Source organism: Aethalodelphis obliquidens, unplaced genomic scaffold, assembly GCF_003676395.1.
Source record: "Aethalodelphis obliquidens isolate GAN/ISIS:26980383/991018 unplaced genomic scaffold, ASM367639v1 scaffold31, whole genome shotgun sequence".
NCBI lineage: Eukaryota > Metazoa > Chordata > Mammalia > Artiodactyla > Delphinidae > Aethalodelphis > Aethalodelphis obliquidens.
This window is the reverse complement of record NW_020837975.1, coordinates 2,307,118-2,331,197: the sequence shown is the minus strand read 5'-3', so window position 1 is coordinate 2,331,197 and position 24,080 is coordinate 2,307,118. Positions and strand designations below refer to the sequence as shown.

The window sequence follows — 24,080 nt, the reverse complement described above, 5'->3', positions numbered from 1 at the left end:
GAAGTGAGAGAGTAGCATTGACATATATACAGTACCAAATGTAAAATGGATGGCTAGTGGGAAGCTGCTGCATAGCACAGGGAGATCAGCTCGATGCTTTGTGACAACCTAGAGAGGTGGGATAGGGAGGGTGGGAGGGAGGCTCAAGAGGGAGGGGATATGGGGATATATGTATATGTATAGCTGATTCACTTTGTTGTACAGCAGAAACTAACACAACATTGTAAAGCAATTATACTCCCAATAAAGACATTAAATAAATAAATAAATAATTTTTAAAATAATTACTTTCTTTAATATATTTATAGGTAGATTTTGTTTAATCTTGTGTTAGTGTTCGAGAATAGTGTTTTTCAAGAAATTTGTCCATTTTACCTAGATTGTCAAATGTACCAATGTAAAGTTGTTCATAATAATATTCCTTTATTACATATTTTTTTTTTTTTTTTTTTTGCGGTACGCGGGCCTCTCACTGTTGTGGCCTCTCCCATTGCGGAGCACAGGCTCCCGACGCGCAGGTTCAGCGGCCATGGCTCACGGGCCCAGCCACTCCGCGGCATGTGGGATCTTCCCAGACCGGGGCACGAACCCGTGTCCCCTGCATCGGCAGGCGGACTCTCAACCACTGCGCCACCAGGGAAGCCCTACATATTTTTTTATTTCTGTAGGATCTCTGGTGATATCTTCTCATTTTTTCCTGATATTGGTAATTTTTGTTTTCTCTCTTTCTTGATCACTAACTAAAAGTTTATCAGTTTATTTAGTCTTTTCAAGGAATGAACTGTTTTTAGTTGGTAATTTCTCTCTTTTTGGTCTGCTTTCCATTTCACTGATTTCTGCTCTTTATTATTTCCTTTCTTCTACTTTGGGTTTAATTTTCTCATCTTTTATAGCTTTTTAATGTGACACTTAGATTGTTGACCTAAATTTTTTCTTGTTTTCTAATGTAAACATTTAAAGGTGTTTATTTCCCTCTAAGCCAGGGTGAACAAGCTTTTCCTGTAAAATACCAGATAGTAAACATTTTAGGCTTTGTGGTGTCTGTTACATTTACTCAGCTCTGCTATTATAGCATGAAAACAGCCCTAAACAATACATAAATGAGTGTGGATGTATCCAATAAAACTTTATTTACAAAAATTGCTGGTGGACTGGATTTGGCCCACAGACTGTAGTTTGTCAATTCTCTACTTATTGCCGTGTTCCACACCTTTTCATATTGTATTTTTGCTATCAGTTTAAAATATTTTCTGATTTTCCTTATATTTTCTCCTTTGATCTCTTGGCTCTTTAGAAGTATATTGTTTAATTTCCAAATATTTGAATGTCTTATTATTCATTCCTAATCTAATTTTGTTGTGGTAAGAGAGTATACCCTGTGAAATTTAAATCTTTTGAAATTTATTGAGACTTTTATGGCCCAACATGTGGGTTGTCTTGATGAACATTCCATACGCACTTGAAAAGAATGTATTTTCTGTGTTTACTAAGTAAAGTATTTTATACATGTCAATTAGGTCAAGGTGGTTGATAATATCAGATCTACTGTGATTTTTTTTAATCTAGTTGATCTCTCAGTTACTACAGTAGGAACAGTGAACTTCTTCATCAATGATTGTAGATTTATTTTTTCTCTTTAGTTCCCTCATTTTATATTTTTGTATTTTCAAGTTCTGTTTTTAGTTGCATATACATTTCTGATGTGTCTTCGTAATGAAATGACCTGTTTTTCATTATGATATTATGAAATGTTCTTTATCTCTGGTAATACCTTTTATCATGAAATCTTCTTTTCTGATATTAATATAGCTACTCAAGCTTTCTTATGCTTAATTTTTCACGGTATATATTTTTCCATCCTTTTACTTTCAATCTATTTATGTCTTTATTTTGAAACTACATCTCTTATAGACACCGTAAAGTTCAATCTTACTTTTTGATTTACTCTAACAGCCTCTACTTTTTAATAGTTGTTTAGTCCCTTAACATCTAATGTAATTTCTCACATGGTTGGATTCCTCTCTGCCATTTTATTTTCTTTTTGTTCCCTCTTTTACCTCTTAGTTCCCCCTTTCTTGCCTTCTTTTGGATTATTATAATATCTATATTTTACTCCATTATATTTATTTAATGTTTACTATTTTAATATACCTACGTGATGTTTTAGCTCTTTTCTTTAATTTTTATGGTTGCTCTAAAAAATATATATATATATTTGCTTTTGTTATAAATTCTACAAGAAAATGTTATTTTTTGCTTTAAACAGGGCTGTGAGTTTTAAAGAAAGAGAAGAAGAAATATATATTCTTTTATATTTACCCACATAGTCACCATTTCAAATGACCTTCATTCTTTCCAGTAGATTACAGTTTCCATCTGATGTCATTTTTCTTCAGCCTAAATAACTTCCTATTTTATACAATGCAGTTTTGCTAGTGTTGAATATTCTGTTTTCATCTATATAAAAATATCTTTATTTTCCCTTTAATTTTGAAGGATATTTTCTCTGGCTTTAGAATTCTGGTTGACCAGTATTTTTTCCCTTCAGCACTTTAAAGATGTTACTCCATTGTCTTATCGTGTGGCCTCTATTGTTTGTCATGACAAGTGACTATAATTTGTATTATTGTTCCCTAATATGTAAAGTATCATTTTTTTTTCTCTTGTTGCCCTTAGTATTTCCTCTTTGTCCTTGATTTTAGCAGTTTTTGATAATGCCCCTAGATGTGGTTGTCTTTGTAACCTACTTGGAGTTTTCTTAGCTTCTTGTATCTGTAAGTTTATAGGTTCTCTCAATTATTTCTTCATAATTTTTTGCCCCACTCTCTGTCTCTCTTCTTTTCTTTTGGAACTCCAGTTATACATATGTTAGCTTAAATTTATCCACAGGTTTGTTCATTTTCTTCTAGTTTTTTTTCTCTCTGTTCTTCATATTTGATCATTTCTATTGTTCAGACTTCAAGTTTATTGTTCAACCTTATAACACCTCCAGTATTAAGCTGCCCTAGTAAATTTTCCATTTCAAATATTGTATTTCTCAGTTCTAGAATTTCCACTTAGTTTTTTTTTTTTGTAACAGTTTTCAGTTCTCTGTTGAGATTTCCTATCCACTCAACCTTAAATCCTTGAAAGTATTTATAACTTTTCTAAAATCCCTTTTCTGCTAATTCCAATGGCTTGATTATCTTGGGGGTTAGTTTCTTTTGACTGCTCTTCCTCATGAACTGTGGGTCACATTTCTTGTTTCTTTGCAAGTCAAGTGATTTTTTTTTTTGAATAAGCTAATACATGGGAAAGCTCTCTCTCTTTTTTTTTTTTTAATATTTATTTATTTAATTGGTCGTGTCAGGTCTTAGTTGCACAGGCGGGCTCCTTAGTTGCGGCATGCATTTGGGATCTAGTTCCCGGACCAGGGCTCAAACCTGGGCGCCCTGCATTGGGAACACGGAGTCTTAACCACTGCACCACCAGGGAAGTCCCACAAGTCAAGTGATTTTTGATGTATACTGGATGTTTGTGGATGTAAGTTATAGATTTTCTGAATTCTGTTAACTTTACCTGAGGAACATTAGTTGTTTTTTTCCCCTTGTGGGTAGTTAACGTTCTAGACTCAAACTCCAAACTCTGCCTCCTCCACAGTAGGCGACGCTACAATTGCCTGCTTCTTATAGCTTTCCAACTGTTGCTTTTCCAACTGTTGCTTTTCACTGAATCTTGGCTCCTCTCCTGGGTAAGCACACAGAAGTCAACCAAGTATTTGTAGGATCCTCTTCTGTTACTTTCTCACTTCTGCTGGGAGCTCTTCTTTCTCTCGTCCTACCCACCCTTCCCCCGTCCCCCCCCCTCCCCCCGTCCCCCCCCCCTCCTGCCGCCAACTCCACTTTCCAGCTTCTCTGTCAAACTCAGACTCTGTCTTTGACTCCTCAAGGCCACAAAGAGGTTGACTTTCTGGGTGAAGTTCTGCCATTTTGTTTCACAAGGATTGAGGCATGCTCTAAGGCAAAAAATAAACCAAAACAAAACCATAAAGCTGCAAATTTAACTCCATGAAATTCACTTCTTTCAGTGATCAACTTTTGTCCTGTTTGTACCTGATTTTTGTTGCTCTTCAGTGCCTTAAAATACTTTATAATTGTTATCTATGGAAGAGTTAATCCAGTATAAGCTACTTCACTATTATTAGAAGTGGAACCATTTAGAAATTGGTTTTGTTTTTATCCAGTCTTTTAACTGGCAAGTTTAATCCATATAAGTTCATTGCAGATATTAATATTTTTGTATTTACTCTTGCTATTTCATTCTTAGCTTCCTCTTTTTGCTTCTTCAAATTGTTTTATAAGCTATGTATGGGTTGGCCCCAAAATTCGTGTTTCTGTTCTTTTTGTGGTCACCTTGGCATTTTACCACATTTTTTATATATAACTTAAAGACTAAAGTACAGGTACATGTTGTCTACCTCTATGCAATGTAAAAGGACTCTGGAACACTTCAACTCTGATCCTTTCCCCCAACTTATATGCTGGTATTCTCCAGAATTTTAGTTCTCTGTGTGTGTATATGTGTATGTAATGCACACTAAAATTGTACAAACATCTCACAAAGCAGGTGACCATCTTTCAGGTTAAGAAAAACAGAATATTGCCAGTGTATTGATTGCCTAGGGCTCCTCAACTAAGTACTACAAACTAGGTGGCTTAAAACAAAAGAAATTGTCTGACAGTTCTAAAGTTTAGACATCTAAGGTCAAGCTGTTGGTAGGGTCGTTGTCCCACACACAGCTTCTGGTTGTTAATGGCAGTTGTAGGCATTCCTTGGCTTTTAGATGCATCCATCCCTCTAATCTCTGCGTCCATCATCATGGAGCCATCTTCTACCTATGAGTCTATCTTCACATAGCATTTTCTTCCAATAAGGACACCAGTCGTATTGAATTAGGGCTCACCCTAGCGACCTCATCTTAACTTGTTTACACCCACAAAGACCCTATTTCCAAATTAGATCACATTCATAGGTACCAGGGGTAAGGACATACCTTTTTTGCCGGGGGGGGCACAATTCAACTCATAACAACTAGTACCCTAGAAGCATCCCCCTCATTTAATTTTAATTAATTAAAATACAAATAGCCACATATAGTTTAGTGGCCATCATATTGGACAGCACAGGCATAGTCTATATTCTTTTGGGTCTGGATGCCTTCAGTCAACATTGTTTTACAGATTCACCTGATTGTTAGCATGTAGCTTTGGTTTGTTCATTTTCAATACCTCTATAATAATTTTACACATATATCACAACTCATGTATTATTTATAGACATTTGGTTGGCTGTTACAAGTAATTCCCACACTTCTAGGAATGTATACTGCGGCGGGGACTTGCTGACATTCAGCTTTAGTAGGTTATGCCAAGTTTTTGTCCAAAGTGGTTGTTCCAATTTCCTTCCAGTACTGAATGTGAGTTCCCGTTGATCTACTGATACATCTTCACTAATCATTGAATTATTGGTCTTTTTAATTTTAGCTAGTGATGGTCATTTCTTTGTGGTTTGAGTTTACATTTTTCTGATGAGTAATGTTTATTGACCATCCTCACATCTTTTGCCAGTGCCTTTCCAGATTTCTTGACAGTTTTCTTTTGGATGATCTTTTTTTTTTTTTTTAAATTTATTTATTTATTTATTTATTTTTTGGCTGTGTTGTGTCTTCGTTGCTGTGTGCAGGCTTTCTCTAGTTGTGGCGAGCGGGGGCTAGTCTTTGTTGCAGTGCACAGGCTTCTCATTGCGGTGGCTTCTCTTGTTGCTGAGCACAGGCTCTAGAGCGCAGGCTCAGTAGTTGTGGCGCATGGGCTTAGTTATTCCGCGGCATGTGGAATCTTCCCGGATCAAGGCTCGAATTCGTGTCCCCTGCATTGGCAGGCGGATTCTTAACCACTACGCCACCAGGGAAGCCCTGGATGATCTTTTTATTGATTTTTCTGGGTTGAAAATCTTTTAGTTCTCTCTGGATACAAGCAAGATCTATGTATTGCAAATATTTTCTCTCACTCAATGTCTTGTCTTTTTACTCACTTAATGGTGCTTTTGGTGGAGAAAAGTAATTTTAATACATTCCAAAGTACGATTCTTTTTCATAATGTTTTTTGAATCCTATTTAATAAGGATTATTAATCCTATTTAATGACCTACACTAAGGTCATGAAGGTATTCCCATGTATTATCTTCTAGAAGCTTTGTTGTTTTGCCTTTCACAATTACATAGTTAAATATACAGTAAATCTGAAATGTGTTTTTGTATATTCCATAAGGTAGAGGTAAATTTTAAGGTTTTTTCCATATGGCCTACTAGTTGACCATTTGTTAAGAATATCATCTTTCCCCACCTTTCTGCATCACCACCTTTGTTATCAATCTAGTTTCCATATATGCATGAGTCTGTTTCTGAGTTGTCTATGCTGTTCCTTTGGTGTGTTCATCTGTTCTTACACTGGTACCACACTTTTTTTTTTTTTTTTTTTTTTTTTTGCGGTACGCGGGCCTCTCACTGTTGTGGCCTCTTCCGTTGCGGAGCACAGGCTCCGGACGCGCAGGCTCAGCGGCCATGGCTCACAGGCCTAGCCGCTCCGCGGCATGTGGGATCTTCCCAGACCGGGGCACGATCCTGTGTCCCCTGCATCTGCCGGCGGACTCTCAACCACTGCGCCACCAGGGAAGCCCCCACACTCTTAATTACTGTAACTTTGTAATAAGTTTTCATAAAAATAAATCTTGTCACCCTTTTCTGCTTTGCTAAGAACATCTTGGCTTTTCTGTGCATTTCTTCATCCCTTTGAATTCATCTTAGGGCAACTCACTGACCCAGAATCTAGCTTTAACTTAATGCAGTGTAGAGTAGCTTGTAGTGTTTTAAATTGCCAACTACATAACACTAGTGCCCCAGCTCAGAGGAAGGTGCGGCTGTATCTTAGAAGAATTACCAGTGTCTGTGAACCAAGTAGGCTCTGGGAGACCGTGGACTGGACAGGATGAGATAAATCTGGTGTGAGAAGCTACTGAAGGCCAAGAAACGGACACCTAGTTCCACCCTCTTGGACCTTAGTAGCATCATTCTTGGGAAATGGAAAAAAAGACCTGTGAACACAAGAATGTCAGTCTTGTTCACTGTTGTATTCTGTGCCTGGTATACAGTGGGCATTCAGTAAATATTTGTTCAATGAGTGCATATGTGTATATGCTTCTCAGAGGACATTATATACCCATGAGTTTGACTCTTTGCTTAGATACTAGAAAGCTTAAAACTAAAATTTTAATAGCCTTTGAGATTTTGCCATTTCATGGTTTTGGCTTTCTATTTCTGCCTTAAGTCTTATATGCATTACCTCAAATCTTTTTGGAAATACATACTCATTTTCCACGTTGAGTCTGGTGATTACCTGTTAGTGATTCCAGAAGTTTGTTGAGTTTCTACGTCCCTAAATGGAAATTACTTACAAGTTTCTTAGCATAATTAAGCTCAGATATATTATAATTCAGTTTGAGATTATATCCAGATTCTCATATTTCAAAATAGTCATATTTTATGATGAAGAAACTGCCAAGTTACCCTCAGTTTCTCCAATTTGTATTTCCTATCCTTCCTGAAAATACAGATGTAGTTGATGAGACCTACATAAAGCACATCTTTATTAGTTTTCTGCTCTAAATATCAAACTTCTATGTTTTTTAATGCAGATGTGGAATTAGAAGAAGCGATTAGAAGAAGTCTTGAGGAAATGTAATTAAAGATATTACCACACAGCATCAAGTGGCCTTGAAGAGACTCAGGATAATAAATTCTTGAGTTTGTTTTCTAAAGGAGATCAGAAATCTGCTAGTACAAATGTACTTGAAAACTTTTTTTTGCTTTCATATGTTCAAAATCTGATATTGCTTTGTATTTTTGTGCTATTTTGCAAAAATGTATAGAGGAATAGAATACATGGTAATGCAAATACAAATCATGAATTCTAATATAGGTATCATGTTTCCCAGTTAACTTTGAATTCATATATTTAGGTTACAAGAATTAAAAATTAGAAAAGCCCTTGACTATTGTTTATATGTTTCCCAAATAGAATTGGTTCTTTAATTTTATTTGTACAGTACAGATGATTCTAGTTTATTTTTTTAGGAGTGAAAATGAATATAAATAAAGCTGTCATAGCTCACTTTTTCTGTAAATTCTGCTCATGTGGCACTAATATATAATACCTTTGAGATCTTTGATTATTGGGAGAGAGTAATGGAAACTGATCATGGAAAGAGATGAAAAATTTTATCAGCAATGTTCTTTGTGGGTTTCACTCATATGTATATCCCTGCTTTAATTAGAGCTGCATATTGCTGGAATAAAAAAAAATTTTCTTTGAAAATAGTGAAAAGAAACTTTTGCCATTCCTTTTACCTGCTTAGACTTTTTTTTTTTTTGCGGTACACGGGCCCCTCACTGTTGTGGCTTCTCCCGTTGCGGAGCACAGGCTCCGGACGCTCAGGCTCAGCGGCCATGGCTCACGGGCCCAGCCACTCTGCGGCATGTGGGATCTTCCCGAACCGGGGCACAAACCCGTGTCCCCTGCATCGGCAGGTGGACTCTCAACCACTGCGCCACCAGGGAAACCCCTGCTTAGACTTTTATGTGACTTGTATTATCTACTGTTTAAAGGGAATGATGTAAAAAATATTTGCATAGAATTAGGCATATTTTTAATAATATTCTTTTATATATATTTGTGTAAACATAGTATTCTTCAGAAAATAACGTTGAAAGTTCTACTCGGGAGTAATCTTCCTTAACCCTTTAAAATTTTTATTTCATATGGAGGTATCTTCATTTTAGTTATTCATTAAAATGTTAGTTTCCTACTGTTGGTATTAAATATTTAATTTTTAAATGTTGAGGCCACATTGTGAATAATAAAAAACGTTACCTAATTAGGAGACTAAGAAGGGGTTTTTTGTACAGTCTTTGTGTATATGCTTCAAGTTATTTGACCCAGAAATGTCATCCCTAAAAATTTCGAGTAGTAATTACTTACCAAACTTAAAATTTTCTGTAAATATAAATTTTTCTTTAAGACAGAAAAAAATATATCATGGCTAGAACTTTGATCTTTCTCTGTAACTAGATAGTTTAGTGTGAAATAGTATTACTGGGTTTTTTTATTATTATTATAAAGTCTTTTCAATCCACATTGGAAACCAATTTGTGTTTTTATTTCTTAAGCTGTCAGTTCTGTCCTACCTGCTTGCATTTTTTTTTAAGTACACATCATAGCTTGAGAATGTACTAGTCATTTTTCCAAAGTGACCACATTGTATTTTTAATTTGCTTGTTAGAGTAGTTAAGGCTTTGGGTGGTAGTTATGGAGCCGGACCTTAAAGACATCTGCAGGAGCTTGCTCAGTAGTGAGGAGCAGAAAGTGTTCCAGAAAGAAGAGTGGTCCAGTAGATGTAGGGGAGGTGCCACACACAGGTGGGATGCAGCCTGTGTTCTACTAGGACGCTTGTGTGGTGTCTATGGTCAAGAGTAACTGAGGCTTTTCATATGACAGGAAAGGGATAATTCATCATGATCCTTTAAATAAGGTAACTGGGTTGTTTAATGTTTTAATTAATAATTGTCACTGATTCTATTTCTACTTAATAAGCAATTAAAAATCACTTTTAAATTACTTCATAAGTTGAAGTTAAGTTAGACACAAGGAGGAGAGGTAGTCTGGATGTTACAGAAAGTTATGGGGAATATTATCAAGAGTAAATGTTTCTAACATTGACAGTGATGCTTACCTGTTTGTTTTCATTTTTTATTTTATTGTGATTTTTTTCTTGTAAAAAGTTTTTATTGTGATTCCTTATTTTTATACCTGAATAACAACTTTTGTCAAAGCAATGATGGATAACATATGTTTATTTTAAAAAGGATATGTAGATAATGTACTGATAGTATCTGGTTGGTGGTATCATTGATTGTCTTAAATAAAAATATCTCGGTTAAGAAGCTTTTTTTTTTTCTTTCTGGATGCTTGGTATCCTACCAGACCAGCCCTTTCTCCTACTCCTTGTCCCCCTGACGACCTGGCCCTCCACTCTGGCCTCTCCCAAGAACAAGGTACAGGGACTGCTCTGGACACCCTTGGGCAAGTGCAGCTGGGAGACTCAATCGGCTGGGCCTCAATTTAAAGACTTTTTTTTCCATCATTTTTTTCTTTTAAATTTCTTTGGAACAATTCATTTATTCATTCACTCACGAAGTATTTATTGAGTACTTACTGTATGTCAGCGTGGCTGTTCTAAGCACTTGAGATACACCAGTGAGCGAAACAAAGCCTACACTCCTCTCTGGAGCACAGCTGGGGGAGAGGTGACAAGAGGGGAAGGAAAACAGGGAAGGGGAAGATAGTATGGGGGTGGGGCGGGGCAGGAGTGCTTGCTATTTGTAATAGGGAGGTCAAGGTCCTTCTGGTAAACTTGAACAAAGACCTGAAGGCCAGGGAGTGAGCCAAGCAAATGTGTATGGGGAGGAGCTGTAGGTGGAGGTGAAAAGTCTGGAAGTGAGCTTGATACATCCATGGAAAAGCAAGAAGGCTAGCATAGGCGAGTGAGCGGGATGAGCTCAGAGAGAAACAGGAGATGGAGTCCTCTGAGGCCTCTTCTGAAGACCTTGGCTTTTACCCATTTCACAAACGAGGGGCCGCTGAAGGTTTCTGAGAAGTGGTGTGGTGCGCCTTATTTAGAAGGATGACTGTAGCTGCTGTGCTAAGCATAGACATGAGAGCAGAAGCAGGAAGACCAGGTAGGAGGGTATCACGGTGATGCAGGAGAGAAGTGATGCTGGCCGAGACCTGAGTAGCGGAGTGGGGACAGGCAAGTGGGAGTAGGCCTGGGTGTTCTCTGAAGGTGGAGCCCACTGGGTCTAGGGTGTGAGAGAAAGAGAGTCCAGCACGTTTCCAAAGCTACGTGATAGACTTTCAGACCATTCACAAAATGTCTAAAGATTCCAGGTGTCATGATAGGACAAAACATTTAATGAGGTCAGATAATCTACAGCAACAGTTTATTAGTATTTAGAGTTCAGAGGAATTGGGATCAAGCCTTAAAGGCCTCATCTCTGTTCAATTATTTCAATGGCTTTGATCTCAGATTAAAGGTTGTGATGCAGCTTTAAACTGTTATTATCTCCATTTCAGATGTCCTGTACATTCTCATCCTTAGAGGCAGAGAGCTATAATGAGATGGGAGCAAAGCGCAAGTATTTAAGTCGATACATCTTTGTATTCCCAGCCTACTCACTGACCTTTATAATGTCTGACCAAGTGGTCTACTGCGTCTTTTCATAACTGGAGATTTAAATAAGTGGGGTGTGAAACGGCCTTAAATAATAATTATTTCACTCAAATTCCAACCAATAACTTTTTTTAAACATGTGTGGGTGCTTTACCAAAATTCCTTTCTTAATCATCTTTTCTTTTGGTACTTAATTTTATTTATTTTGGCCGCCCCCGGTCTTAGTTGTGGCAGGTGGGAATCTTTCTTGCAGCATGCAGACTCTTAGTTGCGGCATGCATGGGGATCTAGTTACCCCACCAGGCGTCAAACCCGGGCCCCCAGCACTGGGATCACGGTCTTACCCACTGGACCACCAGGGAAGTCCCAACCAGTAACTTTTCAATACAAAAGAAAGTCATTAAAAATGACTTCATGAGAGCGGGTGTAAAAAAAAGAGGTTCAGCTTGCTCCGTACATCTATCAGCTTCAGTTGTGGCCTCCAGGCTCCTTGTTCTCATCTCGGGAAAGTGCCCAGAGCCGCGGCCGCGGTTGCATGAAGGGCCCTTTCCACCCCAGCACAGCCCAAGCCCGCTCCCCTTGGAGCCCCTGCGGGGCGGGGCCGGGGGCGCGGGCTCCGCCTCGGGCGGTGTTCGGGGCGGAGACGCGTCTCCGCGCCCAGAAAGGCCTCCCCGCCGCGCCGCCCTCGAGGCCGCCCGCGCCGGACAGAGCAGCGGCCGGCTCTCGTGCACCCGCGCCCGTTTCCCGGTTCCCCGGTTCGCGGGCGGCGTGTCAGAGGAGGCGGGTGGAGCGCGGGGAAGGCAGTGATCTCGGGCCGCCCGCCGGACGCCGATGGCTCAGGCGAGGATCAGCGCCAAGGCCAACGAGGGCCGCTTCTGCCGCTCCTCGTCCATGGCCGACCGCTCCAGCCGCCTGCTGGAGAGCCTGGACCAGCTGGAGCTCAGGTGCGCGGGCCGGCCCTCCGAGCCTGCGGAGGGCGCGCGGGGACCGAGAGCAGGGAGCGCGCGGGCAGCGGGGAGCGGCTGGCAGGGGAGCTGGGCTGACCCGGGCCCCGCGGAGGGCCGCGCTGGGTCGGCGGGTCCCCTCACGGGAGCGGCCGTGTTCTGGGTCAGCGGCCCCGCACGCTCCGGCGGCCACGCTCCTTCGCGGCTCCAGACCCGAGCGCCGGAAGCGTGAGAACCGAGAAGGGAAAGTTACGGGTACGTTACTCGACATGGGAGCTGTGACACTGCCCGTCCGCAGAGCTTCTGGAACGTTCCGTGTGTGGGCCAGGTGTTTCCGGCCCAGTCTTTTCCCATAGTGTATTTCTAGGACAGGCGGCAGTTTAGTGGTCACCGTTGTGAATGATTGATCTCTTTGCAAAATATAAAAATCCATCTGATCCCCTGCTACTTTCAGCCCGGGTGTGTGTGGGGGGGTGGGGGGGGCTCCTTCTCCAGGTCGCCGGTCACACCTTCCAAATGCTGGTCACTGGCCTGAGAACACGAGTCAGTTTTCCCTTCTTAACTAATGACGGTGTTACTAAGTAATCAGTGTGCCCATTGCGATAAACACGTGCAAGATGAGAGCCTGAGTTGTTCTACTGGGGGAAGTTGGGGGGGGGCGGTTCCGGCGCTGAGGTCCCAGGAATGTGACTTTAGAGAAGGGCCCGCGCACTCAGGCGCACATTTGGGTGGCAGGTTACTGCTGACCAGGAGCAGATGTCTCCCTTAATGGTTTGAGTGTTTTTCTGAGTTTGGGAAGATGCAGGAATGTGTTCCTAAGATTTTTCCTGAAAATCTCTGAGTGCCTGTTCTGCTGGTTTTCCCAGAGCTCTGAGTGCCTCATTCCTGCTCTTCTCCTGAATTCTTTCCAGGCTGTGCTGTCAATTCCTGTAGAACCGGGCACCACGGGCACTCCTTAGTGGCAAATGTAGTGGCTGGCTTGTATGGAATTCCTAAATAATTTCTAAGAAATTTGGGAAATACTTTTTTTCCTTTAACAGTGAATGAAAACTTGTATGTATTTCCTGTAACTGTTTATGTCACTAAAGTTACTGTGTAAGTTGTGTGCAAGTGTAGTTACAGGAAAATCATATTGAGGCGCCCACAACTCCCTGAAACCACAAGGAATTTTTTTCGCATAGTTTTCGCCAGGTTCTGGGTGAGCAAGGGAGTACGTAAGACAAAAATTTTAAGAAGCATTGCATATATGTCTTTATCTCCCTGGATTAATATACCAAAACAAGGGGTCTGTTTGCCAATAAAGTACATTAATAACCAAGTGAATGATTTATTAATATATATGTTTAAATTGTCATTTATTATATACATCTTTATTATTATTATCATCATGGGAAGAAACGATGTCTTCTCAGAAAATAAGTTCTCCACCACCATGATTTCATGGAGAGTAATAGAGGGGTCCTGCTTGGAATGAGGCAGATGGAACTAGCTGAACCAGATGGAACAAAACTAGAGCCCCTGAGTGTCCCTGGGAAGATTATGATTTCTTTTTATGTAGCAGCGAAACAAGTGCCTCAGTGTCTCCTCCGGTCTTTAGAACTTTGAGGGCATGTTCTCAACCATTTCAGGGGTCTCTCTCCCCTAGTTAGAGGGAAAGGATGTTTTCTTAAAGGAACAGGTGGATGCTGCCCCCTCCTTTCTTCAAGCTGATTCACTTTCCTCAAACTTGGTGCCTCACATAGGGTAGGTACAGAAGCAGTCAAGTACTCATCTTTAAAAGGAAGCCTCTGGTTTTGAATATTATTCCAATGCTTCATTAATGTAAAGTGAATTCTGATTACTGTGTGCAAGTGATTAAATAATAACTTGCTGAATTAACCCTTGAGCTAAGAAAGATTAATATGTGTCTAATTATTCATTTTAGGGCCTCTTCTAGTAATTTTAGACTTTTGTGAGCTTTGTTTCTTCCTTTTAAAAAAAATGATGCCGGGCTTCCCTGGTGGCGCAGTGGTTAAGAATCTGCCTGCCAATGCAGGGGACATGGGTTCGAGCCCTGGTCCAGGAAGATTCCACATGCCGTGGAGCAGCTAATCCTGTATGCCACAACTACTGAAGCCTGTGCACCTAGAGCCCATGCTCTGCAACAGGAGAAGCCACCGCAATGAGAAGCCCGTGCACCGTAATGAAGAGTAGCCCCCACTTGCCACAACTAGAGAAAGCCTGTGCACAGCAACAAAGACCCAACACAACCAAAAAAATAAATAAATAAATAAAATTTAAAAAAAAGAAACTGTTGATAGAATCATGCCTATAAGATCGAGTTTAAAAAGAAAATGTAACATTCATGTGTTCTTATCTAATAGTTGAATTTCATATTGAGGATGGCAGGGTACTAAGTAGGGTGAAAATTACAGGCTGTACCTAGAAGCTGGTGTTTACTGTTCCCCACTGTACTAGTTTTTTCAATTGTGGCAGAACTTTTTCCATATGAAACTGAAAATAGAATTATGCTCACTGCTTTATGACCTGCCTTGTGAACTGATGTCCATGGTGTTTAAAGTGCTTTCAGGTGTTTGGCAGCATCTGACAAATCATTAAAGAAACTCCATTTGTTTCTAATATGTTAGCATGACATTAGCCTTTCTTTTTTGACGCCGGCTCACCACCTTTTTTGCTTCCTCCTAAAAAGGTGATGCCTTTCTCTCCCGGTTTTCATGACCAAATGGTGTCTGATTTTTCCATTCATCAGTGGCTCTAAACACTTTGCTTATGATTGTTACTAATTTAACAGTGATCATAATTCATAAATGATACCCATTAACAGTTATTTAGTTAATGGGCGCTGACTCTGCAGGCCCCGTGCCTTTGTGGAAATTACCGTCACCTCTGTTCTTCAGGCAGGAAATTGAGGCTTGAGAAGTTAAATGACTCGTCCAAGGTCACACAGCTGGAACCCAGGAAGACTGGCTGTAGAGCTTAATACTTTGTGCCTGAATTTTCTTAGAGTTAAGTATGTCATATTTCAAAAATGTAGGAATAGTATATGATTTTACTGAAAGGTGAAAATTCCACTTAGATTGGTGTCCCTGAGTCCCTGATCTCAGGGACTATTGAACACCTGCTGTGTGCAGGGTGTTGAGTGGCCCCTGAAGGCTCTGGATGGTGGTGAAGATGCTTGGGACGTGGGGTGTGGAGAACAGCCAAGGGGAACGACAGGACTGGGAGACTAGCTGTTCACAGATGTCCCCAAACTTGTCCTATTGTGGCTCCCTCCCCCGCCATCAGCCAGTCACCATGGCTTCCATGGCAGCCAAGGAATGGAGGATGGGGCAAGGGCGGATGTGGTCATTTAGCTGACAGTTTCACTGCACCAACGTCCCAGGAGCCACAAGACAAGATGGCACCATAGTTAATATTGTATAAAAGCCTGTAATTTAAAAGATCACTTCTTGTAGACATTGTCATGTGAACCTTCCAAAACCCTCTGAGGCAGGAGGAGGACATATGTTCCCTTCTTTAGAAGCGAGCGAATCCAGTCCAGAGGGACTGAGTGGCCAGTCTGAGGCCATCCTGCTCATGAGTAGCTCCTGACACTAAAGCATAGACCCTTTTTTACACCAGAGTGTCTCAGTAGTGAATGTAATTTATCATTTTGGTGATGATTAGGGAGCCCTTCAAAATCTTAACCTTGCCTAAAATATAAGTGATCTTTGTAGTATTTTCTTCTTCCCCTCCCCTCTCCTCCCGTCCCCTCCCCTCTCCTCTCCATGTTGGGTCTTGTTGCTGTGCGCGGGCTTCTTGTTGCGGTGGCTTCTCTAGTTGCGGAGCACAGGCTCTAGGCACGCGGGCTCAACAGTTGTGTCTCGCGGGCTTAACTGTTCCACGGCATGTGGGATCTTCCCGAACCAGGGCTCGAACCCGTGTCTCCTGCATTGGAGACCACTGCGCCACCAGGGAAGTACCTGTAGTATTCTTTTTTTTTTTTTTTTTTGCGGTACGCGGGCCTCTCACTGTTGTGGCCTCTCCCGTTGCGGAGCACAGGCTCCGGACGCGCAGCCTCAGCAGCCATGGCTCACGGGCCCAGCCACTCCACGGCATGTGGGATCTTCCCGGACCAGGGCTCGAACCCGTGTCCCCTGCATCGGCAGGCGGACTCTCAACCACTGCGCCACCAGGGAAGCCCTCTGTAGTATTCTTTTGATACAAGAATTTTGAATAAGAAACAGGACTATGATTTTAAGAACCTGTTTTAGAAGTAATTTCTTTGAAATAAGTCCATTTGCCATTTCCCCTTTTGATGAAAGCACAATTCTTGTTATTTACAAGCCTGACTTCATAATGGAAGCATGTAATAACGACCAGGAAGCTAGCGTTCAAGGCACCAGTTCTGGGCATGGACTGCATGCAGTGGTCCCTCAGTGTCTGCAGGGATTGGTTCCAGGGCCCGTGGGGTACCAGAAGCCACAGATGCTCAAATCTTTTCTATAAAATGGTGTCGGAGTTGGCCATCCGTATCCACGGGTACTGCATCTCTATTAACTCATAGCTTGTTTAGTCAGTGCTGTCAGTCACTGTGTTAAACTCTTTACCTGCTTTACTTCATTCAGTCACACCATCTCATGATCCCCGTTTTGTAAATGAGGAAATTGAGGCAAAGAGAATGTAAGTAACTACTCGAGGTCACTCAGCTGGTAAGTGGCAGCAGCTCTAGCTTGAGCGGCAGGACTGAGGCCCTTGCAGTCCCTGCACGTGGCACAGAGCACATGCCGGGGTGGCTGGCTGGGAGACCATCTCCCAGCACCTTGTCTCTTGGTCCCCAGGCTTCGATCTCTGGGCCCCGGGGACCAGCCGAGGATGCGTGCGCTCCACATTTGTCCTCGCGGGAACATTCTGAGCACAGGTTCTCTCTGTTAAAGCTTAGTTGTGATTTCATGCAGAGAGTTTTCCAGGAGCGCAGCCCAGGCCAGCCTTGCCATGAGGATCAGTTCTTTCCCAATTTGGACATGTAGCTCTTACAGGATCTGCTGGTAAAACCAGAGCTGCCCCCCTCTGCCAAGGAGTGTTGTCAAGTGATGTGTTAACGTGAAGGATAAAGTGAGTTGGTCCAACACGCCTCTGAACAGAGTTCCAGGAGAAATCATAGAAGGGCAGGTGGGAAATATTTGAAGGTTTAATGGCTAACAGTTTTCTAGAACTAATGTAGACAAAAAGATGTGTATATGAATTGAATTTAAGGAGACCAATAGCTGATAAATATGACTTAAGCAAACTAAGTAGAGATGCAGGTTCAGCTTTTTAAAAGAAAAAACTAAGCATGTGATGTCCATACACTAGACAGATATAGTATTGACGGCCTCAAGGGAGGGGAAGAAGGAAGCTGCTAAGGAAACAGTTCCTGCCAGAAGGACTGGGTTTTGAAAAAGGATCACTCAGTAGACGTGGGCCAGGGATAAAGAATGTTCAGGAAGCGGGGGACAGAAGATGAAAGGGCCAAGATGCCAAAAAACCCCTGGGAATCTTTACATCCTGAAGAATGAAAATTTACCTTTGCTATGAAATGAAAAAGGTTTACATAAAGTCATATATAAGAAGTTCTATAAAAGATGAAATCTGTTTTTCACAGGGAAAATGCCCTGGCAATTTCTAGCCTTGTGGGGAAAAAAAAAAAAGTTCCATCTAATTGCCTCTATATTTGGTCTCATTTAATGACAAAATATCTTCTTTATATGACAGATTTATTATATTTTTTCTACAGTGTCTCCTTTCAAACGATTTTCTTGTTAACAACTTCATGAACTTACTAGTATAACTTATTATCATAAATGGAGCATTCTTCTTTAGAGTAACAATTCTCTTTATCATCTTACATTTGAATATAAACTCAGGAGTGCTGGAAAATTAATCTCTTCTTTCAGCAGCATCTCATTTACCAATCAAATGACTCATCTGTGCCATTTAAATACTAGAGTCACGTTTGTGTTTTTGCACAAATGTTTCATGTTAGTGACAACCTGACCCATTTTCATGTGTCCCGGGCCCTGAGAGTCTGCTCATGTGAAATGTGTAAGCACATAATGAATGGGGCTGGAAGGCAGCCTGATGCTGTGTGTTTACTGTTTTATAGAATATTGGTTTTGATTGTTTTCCAGCCAAATTTGTCACATAAGATTCTTACGAGCTCTTTGCTTCTACTGGCTCTTATAAACACAGAATCCAACAATGTATTTAGTATCTTGAGAATCGAGACCCTGTGACTGTACAGTGTGTCGGTGCTATTTTGGGGGATAACAGGTGGGTGCCTGTAGGGGAAAAGGCGTGTGTGGTTGGGGTGAGGGCCTCTTCATGTGGCAGGAACACATGCTAGAACACGTGCCCAGGAAGACAGAAGGCATTAGATCTCCTTGTGATCCGTGTTTCCAAGAGCATCTGAGTACTGGAGGTAGGCCTGTCACTATTTATTTTGCAACACTTGGCAACTTACTTAGTTGTGGTGTAATAAAAAAAACGAGAAAGTGCCCTGGAAACAGCACTTTAAACACACAGGACTTTGTTTTGTTTTCTTTTGCTCTCATAATTTCACAGCCTCGTTCTTTAGTCACTGGTTGTGTTCGTGTGTCTGTGTAGTAAGTGCATGTGTGTATAGTTGCGGGGTTATCAGGGCTTTACACCAAAAACCTACAGAAGCATTCTCTTTAAATTCGGGAAAAGATAAAGATGCCGTCTCTTAGCGCCACTGTTTAATATCGCACAGGAGGAGTTTAGTCAGTGCTATTTAGGAAAGAAAAATTGGAGCTGATAGGATTGAAAAGGAAGAGATGAGAATTTTCGTTTTTTGTAGATGAAATGATCATCAATCCAGAAGAACTAACAGAAATTAAAAAACCATTAAAAATGAGTAAGTGTAAATGAAGGTTGCCAGTTATGACGTGAACCTACCAAAAACAGCATTTCTCTAATCAACAATAGCCAACTATAAAATGTAGTATATATGTAAATATATTATTCACAACAGTAACAATATCCAAAATATTCAAAACACTTAAAAGAGTCTGTAAGACTACCATCAAGAATACTTCAAAACTCTAATAAAGAACGGAGAGGAGGGTCTGGATGAAGGAGACACCCTTAGAGGAACTGACAGTGTTCTAAAGGTGTCTAATTTATTCCAGTTTTTTGAGAAACCCAATAAACTTACTTTAGAGTCTATGGAGGAATAAAAGTCGAAATAGCTATGTTATTTTTAAAGATTAGAGGACTGGGGACTTCCCTAGTGGTGCAGTGGTTAAGAATCTGCCTGCCAATGCAGGGAACACGGGTTTGAGCCCTAGCACGGGAAGATCCCATGTGCCGCGGAGCAACTAAGCCCGTGCACCACAACTACTGAGCCTGCGCTCTAGAACCCATGAGCCACAACTACTGAGCCCATGTGCCACAATTACTGAAGCCCACGCGCCTGCAGCCTGTGCTCCGCAACGAGAAGCCACCGCAATGAGAAGTCTGTGCACCACAAGGAAGAGTAGCCCCCGCTCACCACAACTAGAGAAAGCCCACGCTCAGCAATGAAGACCCAACGCAGTCAAAAATTAAAAAAAAAAAAAAGATTAGAGGACTGGTCTACCAGATACTAAGGCATATCACAAACAAAGCTGGTGCTATTTTTAAGAAATGGGTGTTGGTGTAAGAACAGTCAAAATACTACTGGATGGAATAGAGATTTCAGAGGTAGACAATCTACAAATCATTGAGGGAAAGATGGATTTGGGGTGCATAATGTTGGGGAAAATGATTAAATCCTTACCTAACCATATACAGAGGTGGATTCTAGATGAATTAAGACATAAGTATGAGAAAAGTGAAACAAGTTAATAGAAGGAGATGTAGGAAAGTATGTCCTGACCTAGGGATGGGAGGACCCTGAAACAAAACTTCACAGCATGAGCTAAGGCAAAACAAAACCAAGAAAAGATGGATCTTTTTACTTTTCACTTCAAAATAAGGCTCTCTGTTCAGTGAAGGACCTCCCAGACACAGATCATATAGGGTGGGATGGGAGAAGATGGTCACAGTGTCTGTCACCAAATCACCAAGAGGAGAGTAACCCCAGTTTAAAAAAGAAAAAGTAGGCAAAGGTTGTGAACAAGCTCACAAGGATACAAAGAGATGTCCAAAATTATTAGCAATGAAAGAAGTGCAGATTAAGTACTGACATATCACTTGTTAGCCTGGCAACAGATGGTTAGAAAGTTGGGAGATGCTGAGTGCTGGTAGGGCTGTCGGGACACAGGGACTCGAGGTCCGGCCATTCTGGAGAACAATCCAGGGTGGAGTCAGATGACAGTCCACACACCCTGTGTCTCAGCAGTTCCACGCTGGGATGGATCCTCTTATCAGGGCCATAAAGGGAAGGGTAATTGTGGACGGGTTGTGAGCAGAAGCTGGGGGACAGGGCGTGTCTCCGCTGGGCCAGGGAGGGCAGATCAGGTGAGGGACACGGGAACCTGGTGATTCTAAGTATGCTGCTGAGTGAAGAAAGAAACAGTGAGATATAAATAAATTGAAAATAGACAAGTACATGAGTGCAGATTTTTTTGGTAAAAACGAATACAAATCGATAAACACTAAATAGAATGAGTGCCCTGTGAGCGGAGAGGAAACTGGGAGCCACAGGGCAAGTGGATTAAAAAGAAAACAATTACAGAATAAAAAACAGAAAGGAGTAAGGAGTTTTTGGGAAGTGTTCCTAATCGTCGTTACACCTGAGCTGGACTGAGCAGTGGAGAGATGAGGAAGACGCGGCTTCCCTCCAGTAACTGTCCTGTCCCCCGCACTCCGCAGGGTGGAGGCTCTTCGGGAAGCGGCCACGGCTGTGGAGCAGGAGAAGGAGGTCCTCCTGGAGATGATCCACAGCATCCAGAACAGCCAGGACATGCGGCAGATCAGCGACGGTGAGGGCCCCTCCCGGGGCCGGGGGGGGCGGCGGGGGTGCCGCAGAGCCGCTCCTCCAGCCCAGCAGAGACAGCCGGGCAGGATGTGACAGCAGAGGAAACGGGCACAAGGTCGGCAGCAGAGAAGACAAAAGGAGATGAATGGAGGTGTAACGTATAGAGGGGAAGGGGAGAAAGGCAGAGAAAACAGATTATGGACCCACTGAACCCCGTTCCACAGGAGGGCCGGGTGGCCTGTGATGCTCTGCACCAGTGGGCGGTGCTCCTCCTAACCGGGCTCCCCTGGGGCCGCACAGGACCGGCCTCTGGGCCGAGCAGCTGGTGCGGTTAAGTGTGCATCCCGGCCCAGACCCACACTGTCACACATCCTCAGAGGGGTCAAGATCTAGTGTGTCTCTTCACTGTCCTGGCCATAGAGCAGTGAATTGGGAAGGAGGTTACAGAGCAGGACAGGTTGCTGATTTCCATCTAAATAGTGAAGTGATAACCCAGCACCCTCTTCATACTGGCCAAGACTCAGACTACTGGCCTAAATTAGTCTGGAGGGGATGAAGTCAGTGCCTCATTTTCAGGCCAGCTTTTCCTCCCGTGTCATGGCTTTTTTCAGCCAGAATCGGGGCATTGTATTGATACACACACAGAATGTGAGGCCCCAAAATATGCCTCTCTGGCCTAAGGATTATTCCGAACTGGATATTTTTGAGAAACTGCAGACACAGGAGGAGGAGCTCTGAAAACAGTAGAAGTCACTGTTTTGTAAGGGAAATTTATATTTACATTTTGTAAAGGAAATCATTTGTAAGGGTGTCTCCCTTTCTACCAGGAAGAGGAGGATGACAAAACTACAAGAAACCTTCACCAGTGGAGAAGGCACCTACTGAATCTACATAAGAACCTTACCTTTGTCTATCGTGCCTTTTCTGGGAACCTCCAGAACTTGCCTTCCTCCGTCCTCACCTTCTCTAGCTGAGGGTATTTTGGGTGGAGGCTGGGCCATCTCAGGGGGTTACTCGTTTCCCTGGGGATCTCCCATGTATATACATGAGGTATACATGTCAATAAGCTTCTGGGTTTTTTTCTTGTTAATCTGTCTTATTACAGGAGGGTCTCAGCCAAAAGCTCAGAAAGGTAAAGGGAAAGTTATCTCCCTCCTCTAATGCACATCCTCACGTAGATCCAGGGCATCCAGTCTCCTGCTCTAACCAGCACAAAGCCCCAGTTACAGACGCACACCTGCCCCAGCTTCTGCAGACGTGACAACCGCAGAATCATCTGGCGTCCAATCTGATACTCTTTATAAATTAATCTTATTGCTGTAGTTTTAACGTGTATCTTTAAGAAATTCATAGGTGCTCACAGGATAGATTCAGCCACACAAAAATACCTTAGTGTTCTTGACATAGATGTGTGTATGTCTCATATTGATTGATATTTCAAACTTTTCATGATTAGGAGAAAGAGAAGAATTAAATCTGACTGCAAACCGTCTGATGGGACGAACCCTGACTGTGGAAGTTTCAGTAGAAACAATTAGGAACCCCCAGCAGCAGGAGTCCCTCAAGCACGCCACCAGGGTCATTGACGAGGTGGTCAGTAAGTTTCTGGATGATCTGGGAACCGCCAAGAGTCACCTGATGTCGCTGTACAGCGCATGTTCCTCTGAGGTGCCTGCGGGGCCGGTGGATCAGAAGTTCCAGTCCATCGTGATTGGCTGTGCTCTCGAGGATCAGAAGAAAATTAAGAGAAGACTAGAGACCCTGCTTAGGAACATTGAAAACTCTGACAAGGCCATCAAGCTGCTGGAGCATTCTAAAGGGGCTGCTTCCAAAACCCTGCTACAAAACACTGAAAGCAGATTCAACTAGTGTTCCAACCTAAGAGCCCTTATAAATAATCACATAAAAATGATAACGTACTATCTTAAGTGATAACTAGTTCTGTTTGTTAGACAGATAACTAGTTCAGTGTTGTTAGTTTGTGAATAACAATTAAAACTAGAAATATTTTGATTACCTTTCTAAAAGTTTTTAGATTGAATTTTTGTCTTGTACTAGGATCTAGCACCTCCTATATATATATATATATTTTACTATTCTGTGGATGAACACTTAGTATGTGGGGGAAATAAGAGCTCAGCTAGGGGTAAAAGCATCATGGTTCTCTCCTGGGCTTTGTCTGCAAAGACACACGGGCACACACTGACCACGCATCTGCTGTGAGCCAAGCAGTGAGCTTTGAATTATGGAAGGGAACCTTCCCTGTGTCTTCTCTTTCATTCAGCAGGTTTTTTAGACATCTATATCAAATTATTTTGAACTTAAACATTTATGCATCTCATAATATGAATGTACTTCTTGATAATACGTGAAAACATGACATAAAATGTGAGAAACTTCACCTCTAATTTTACCACTCTGAACTGTATATGGTATATCCACTTCATCTTTTTCCAAATGCATCATTTCTTTAAATTTTTAATCATTACAGAAATATAATGTTGTAACTTGCCTTTAAAAATTAAATACTCTTTTAAAGTCTGCTTTTAATTCTCAACTTAAGAACCTCTATTCCATGTAGTTGTGCAATTTACCCATTCCCCTTACTGGACATTTAGGTTGTTTCCAGTTTGTTGCTTATTACTGCAACATATTTGTGTACGTAGAGCTTTTTCCTTCTTTCGTTTGTTTTTGATTTTCTTTGTATAAATCCCCAGCAATCGGTTTTACTTGGTCAAAGGGTATATACATTTCCATGGCCTGATATGTTTCCAAAGTTTTTTTGTATAAGAGTTATATCAATTTATACTGTCTTCAATAATTAAAAAGTTGCTGTTTCACTGAGAGCTTTTCAGCATTGAGTATTTTTTTCTAAT

At 41.7% G+C, this 24,080-nt stretch overlaps 2 protein-coding genes across 2 annotated transcripts in view; both read left to right on the top strand.

The window, feature by feature from the left end:
• ZNF451 (zinc finger protein 451) overlaps positions 1 to 8,545 on the top strand; it is an 84,367-nt gene extending 75,822 nt beyond the window's left edge. The window contains exon 15 of the mRNA XM_027126855.1: positions 7,729 to 8,545. Coding sequence (XP_026982656.1) covers positions 7,729 to 7,775 — 47 coding nt within the window. The 3' untranslated portion in view covers positions 7,776 to 8,545. The remainder of the gene's footprint in view (positions 1 to 7,728) is intronic.
• A 3,483-nt stretch (positions 8,546 to 12,028) lies between these two features.
• BAG2 (BAG cochaperone 2) lies at positions 12,029 to 24,048 on the top strand. The gene is made up of 3 exons (XM_027126859.1): positions 12,029 to 12,263; positions 21,099 to 21,208; positions 22,661 to 24,048. The coding sequence occupies exons 1-3, from the start codon at positions 12,151 to 12,153 to the stop codon at positions 23,071 to 23,073; spliced, it is 636 nt and encodes a 211-aa protein (XP_026982660.1). The 5' UTR covers positions 12,029 to 12,150; the 3' UTR covers positions 23,074 to 24,048.
• Positions 24,049 to 24,080: the final 32 nt, after the last annotated feature.

What these genes read in the sequence shown, in the direction of transcription:
- BAG2 (XM_027126859.1), top strand. Translation starts at nt 12,151, where the DNA reads ATGGCTCAGGCGAGGATCAGCGCCAAGGCCAACGAGGGCCGCTTCTGC. An exon ending in CTGGACCAGCTGGAGCTCAG is followed by an intron (nt 12,264 to 21,098) that starts GTGCGCGGGCCG and finishes CGCACTCCGCAG; the next exon opens with GGTGGAGGCTCTTCGGGAAG. An exon ending in CATGCGGCAGATCAGCGACG is followed by an intron (nt 21,209 to 22,660) that starts GTGAGGGCCCCT and finishes TTTCATGATTAG; the next exon opens with GAGAAAGAGAAGAATTAAAT.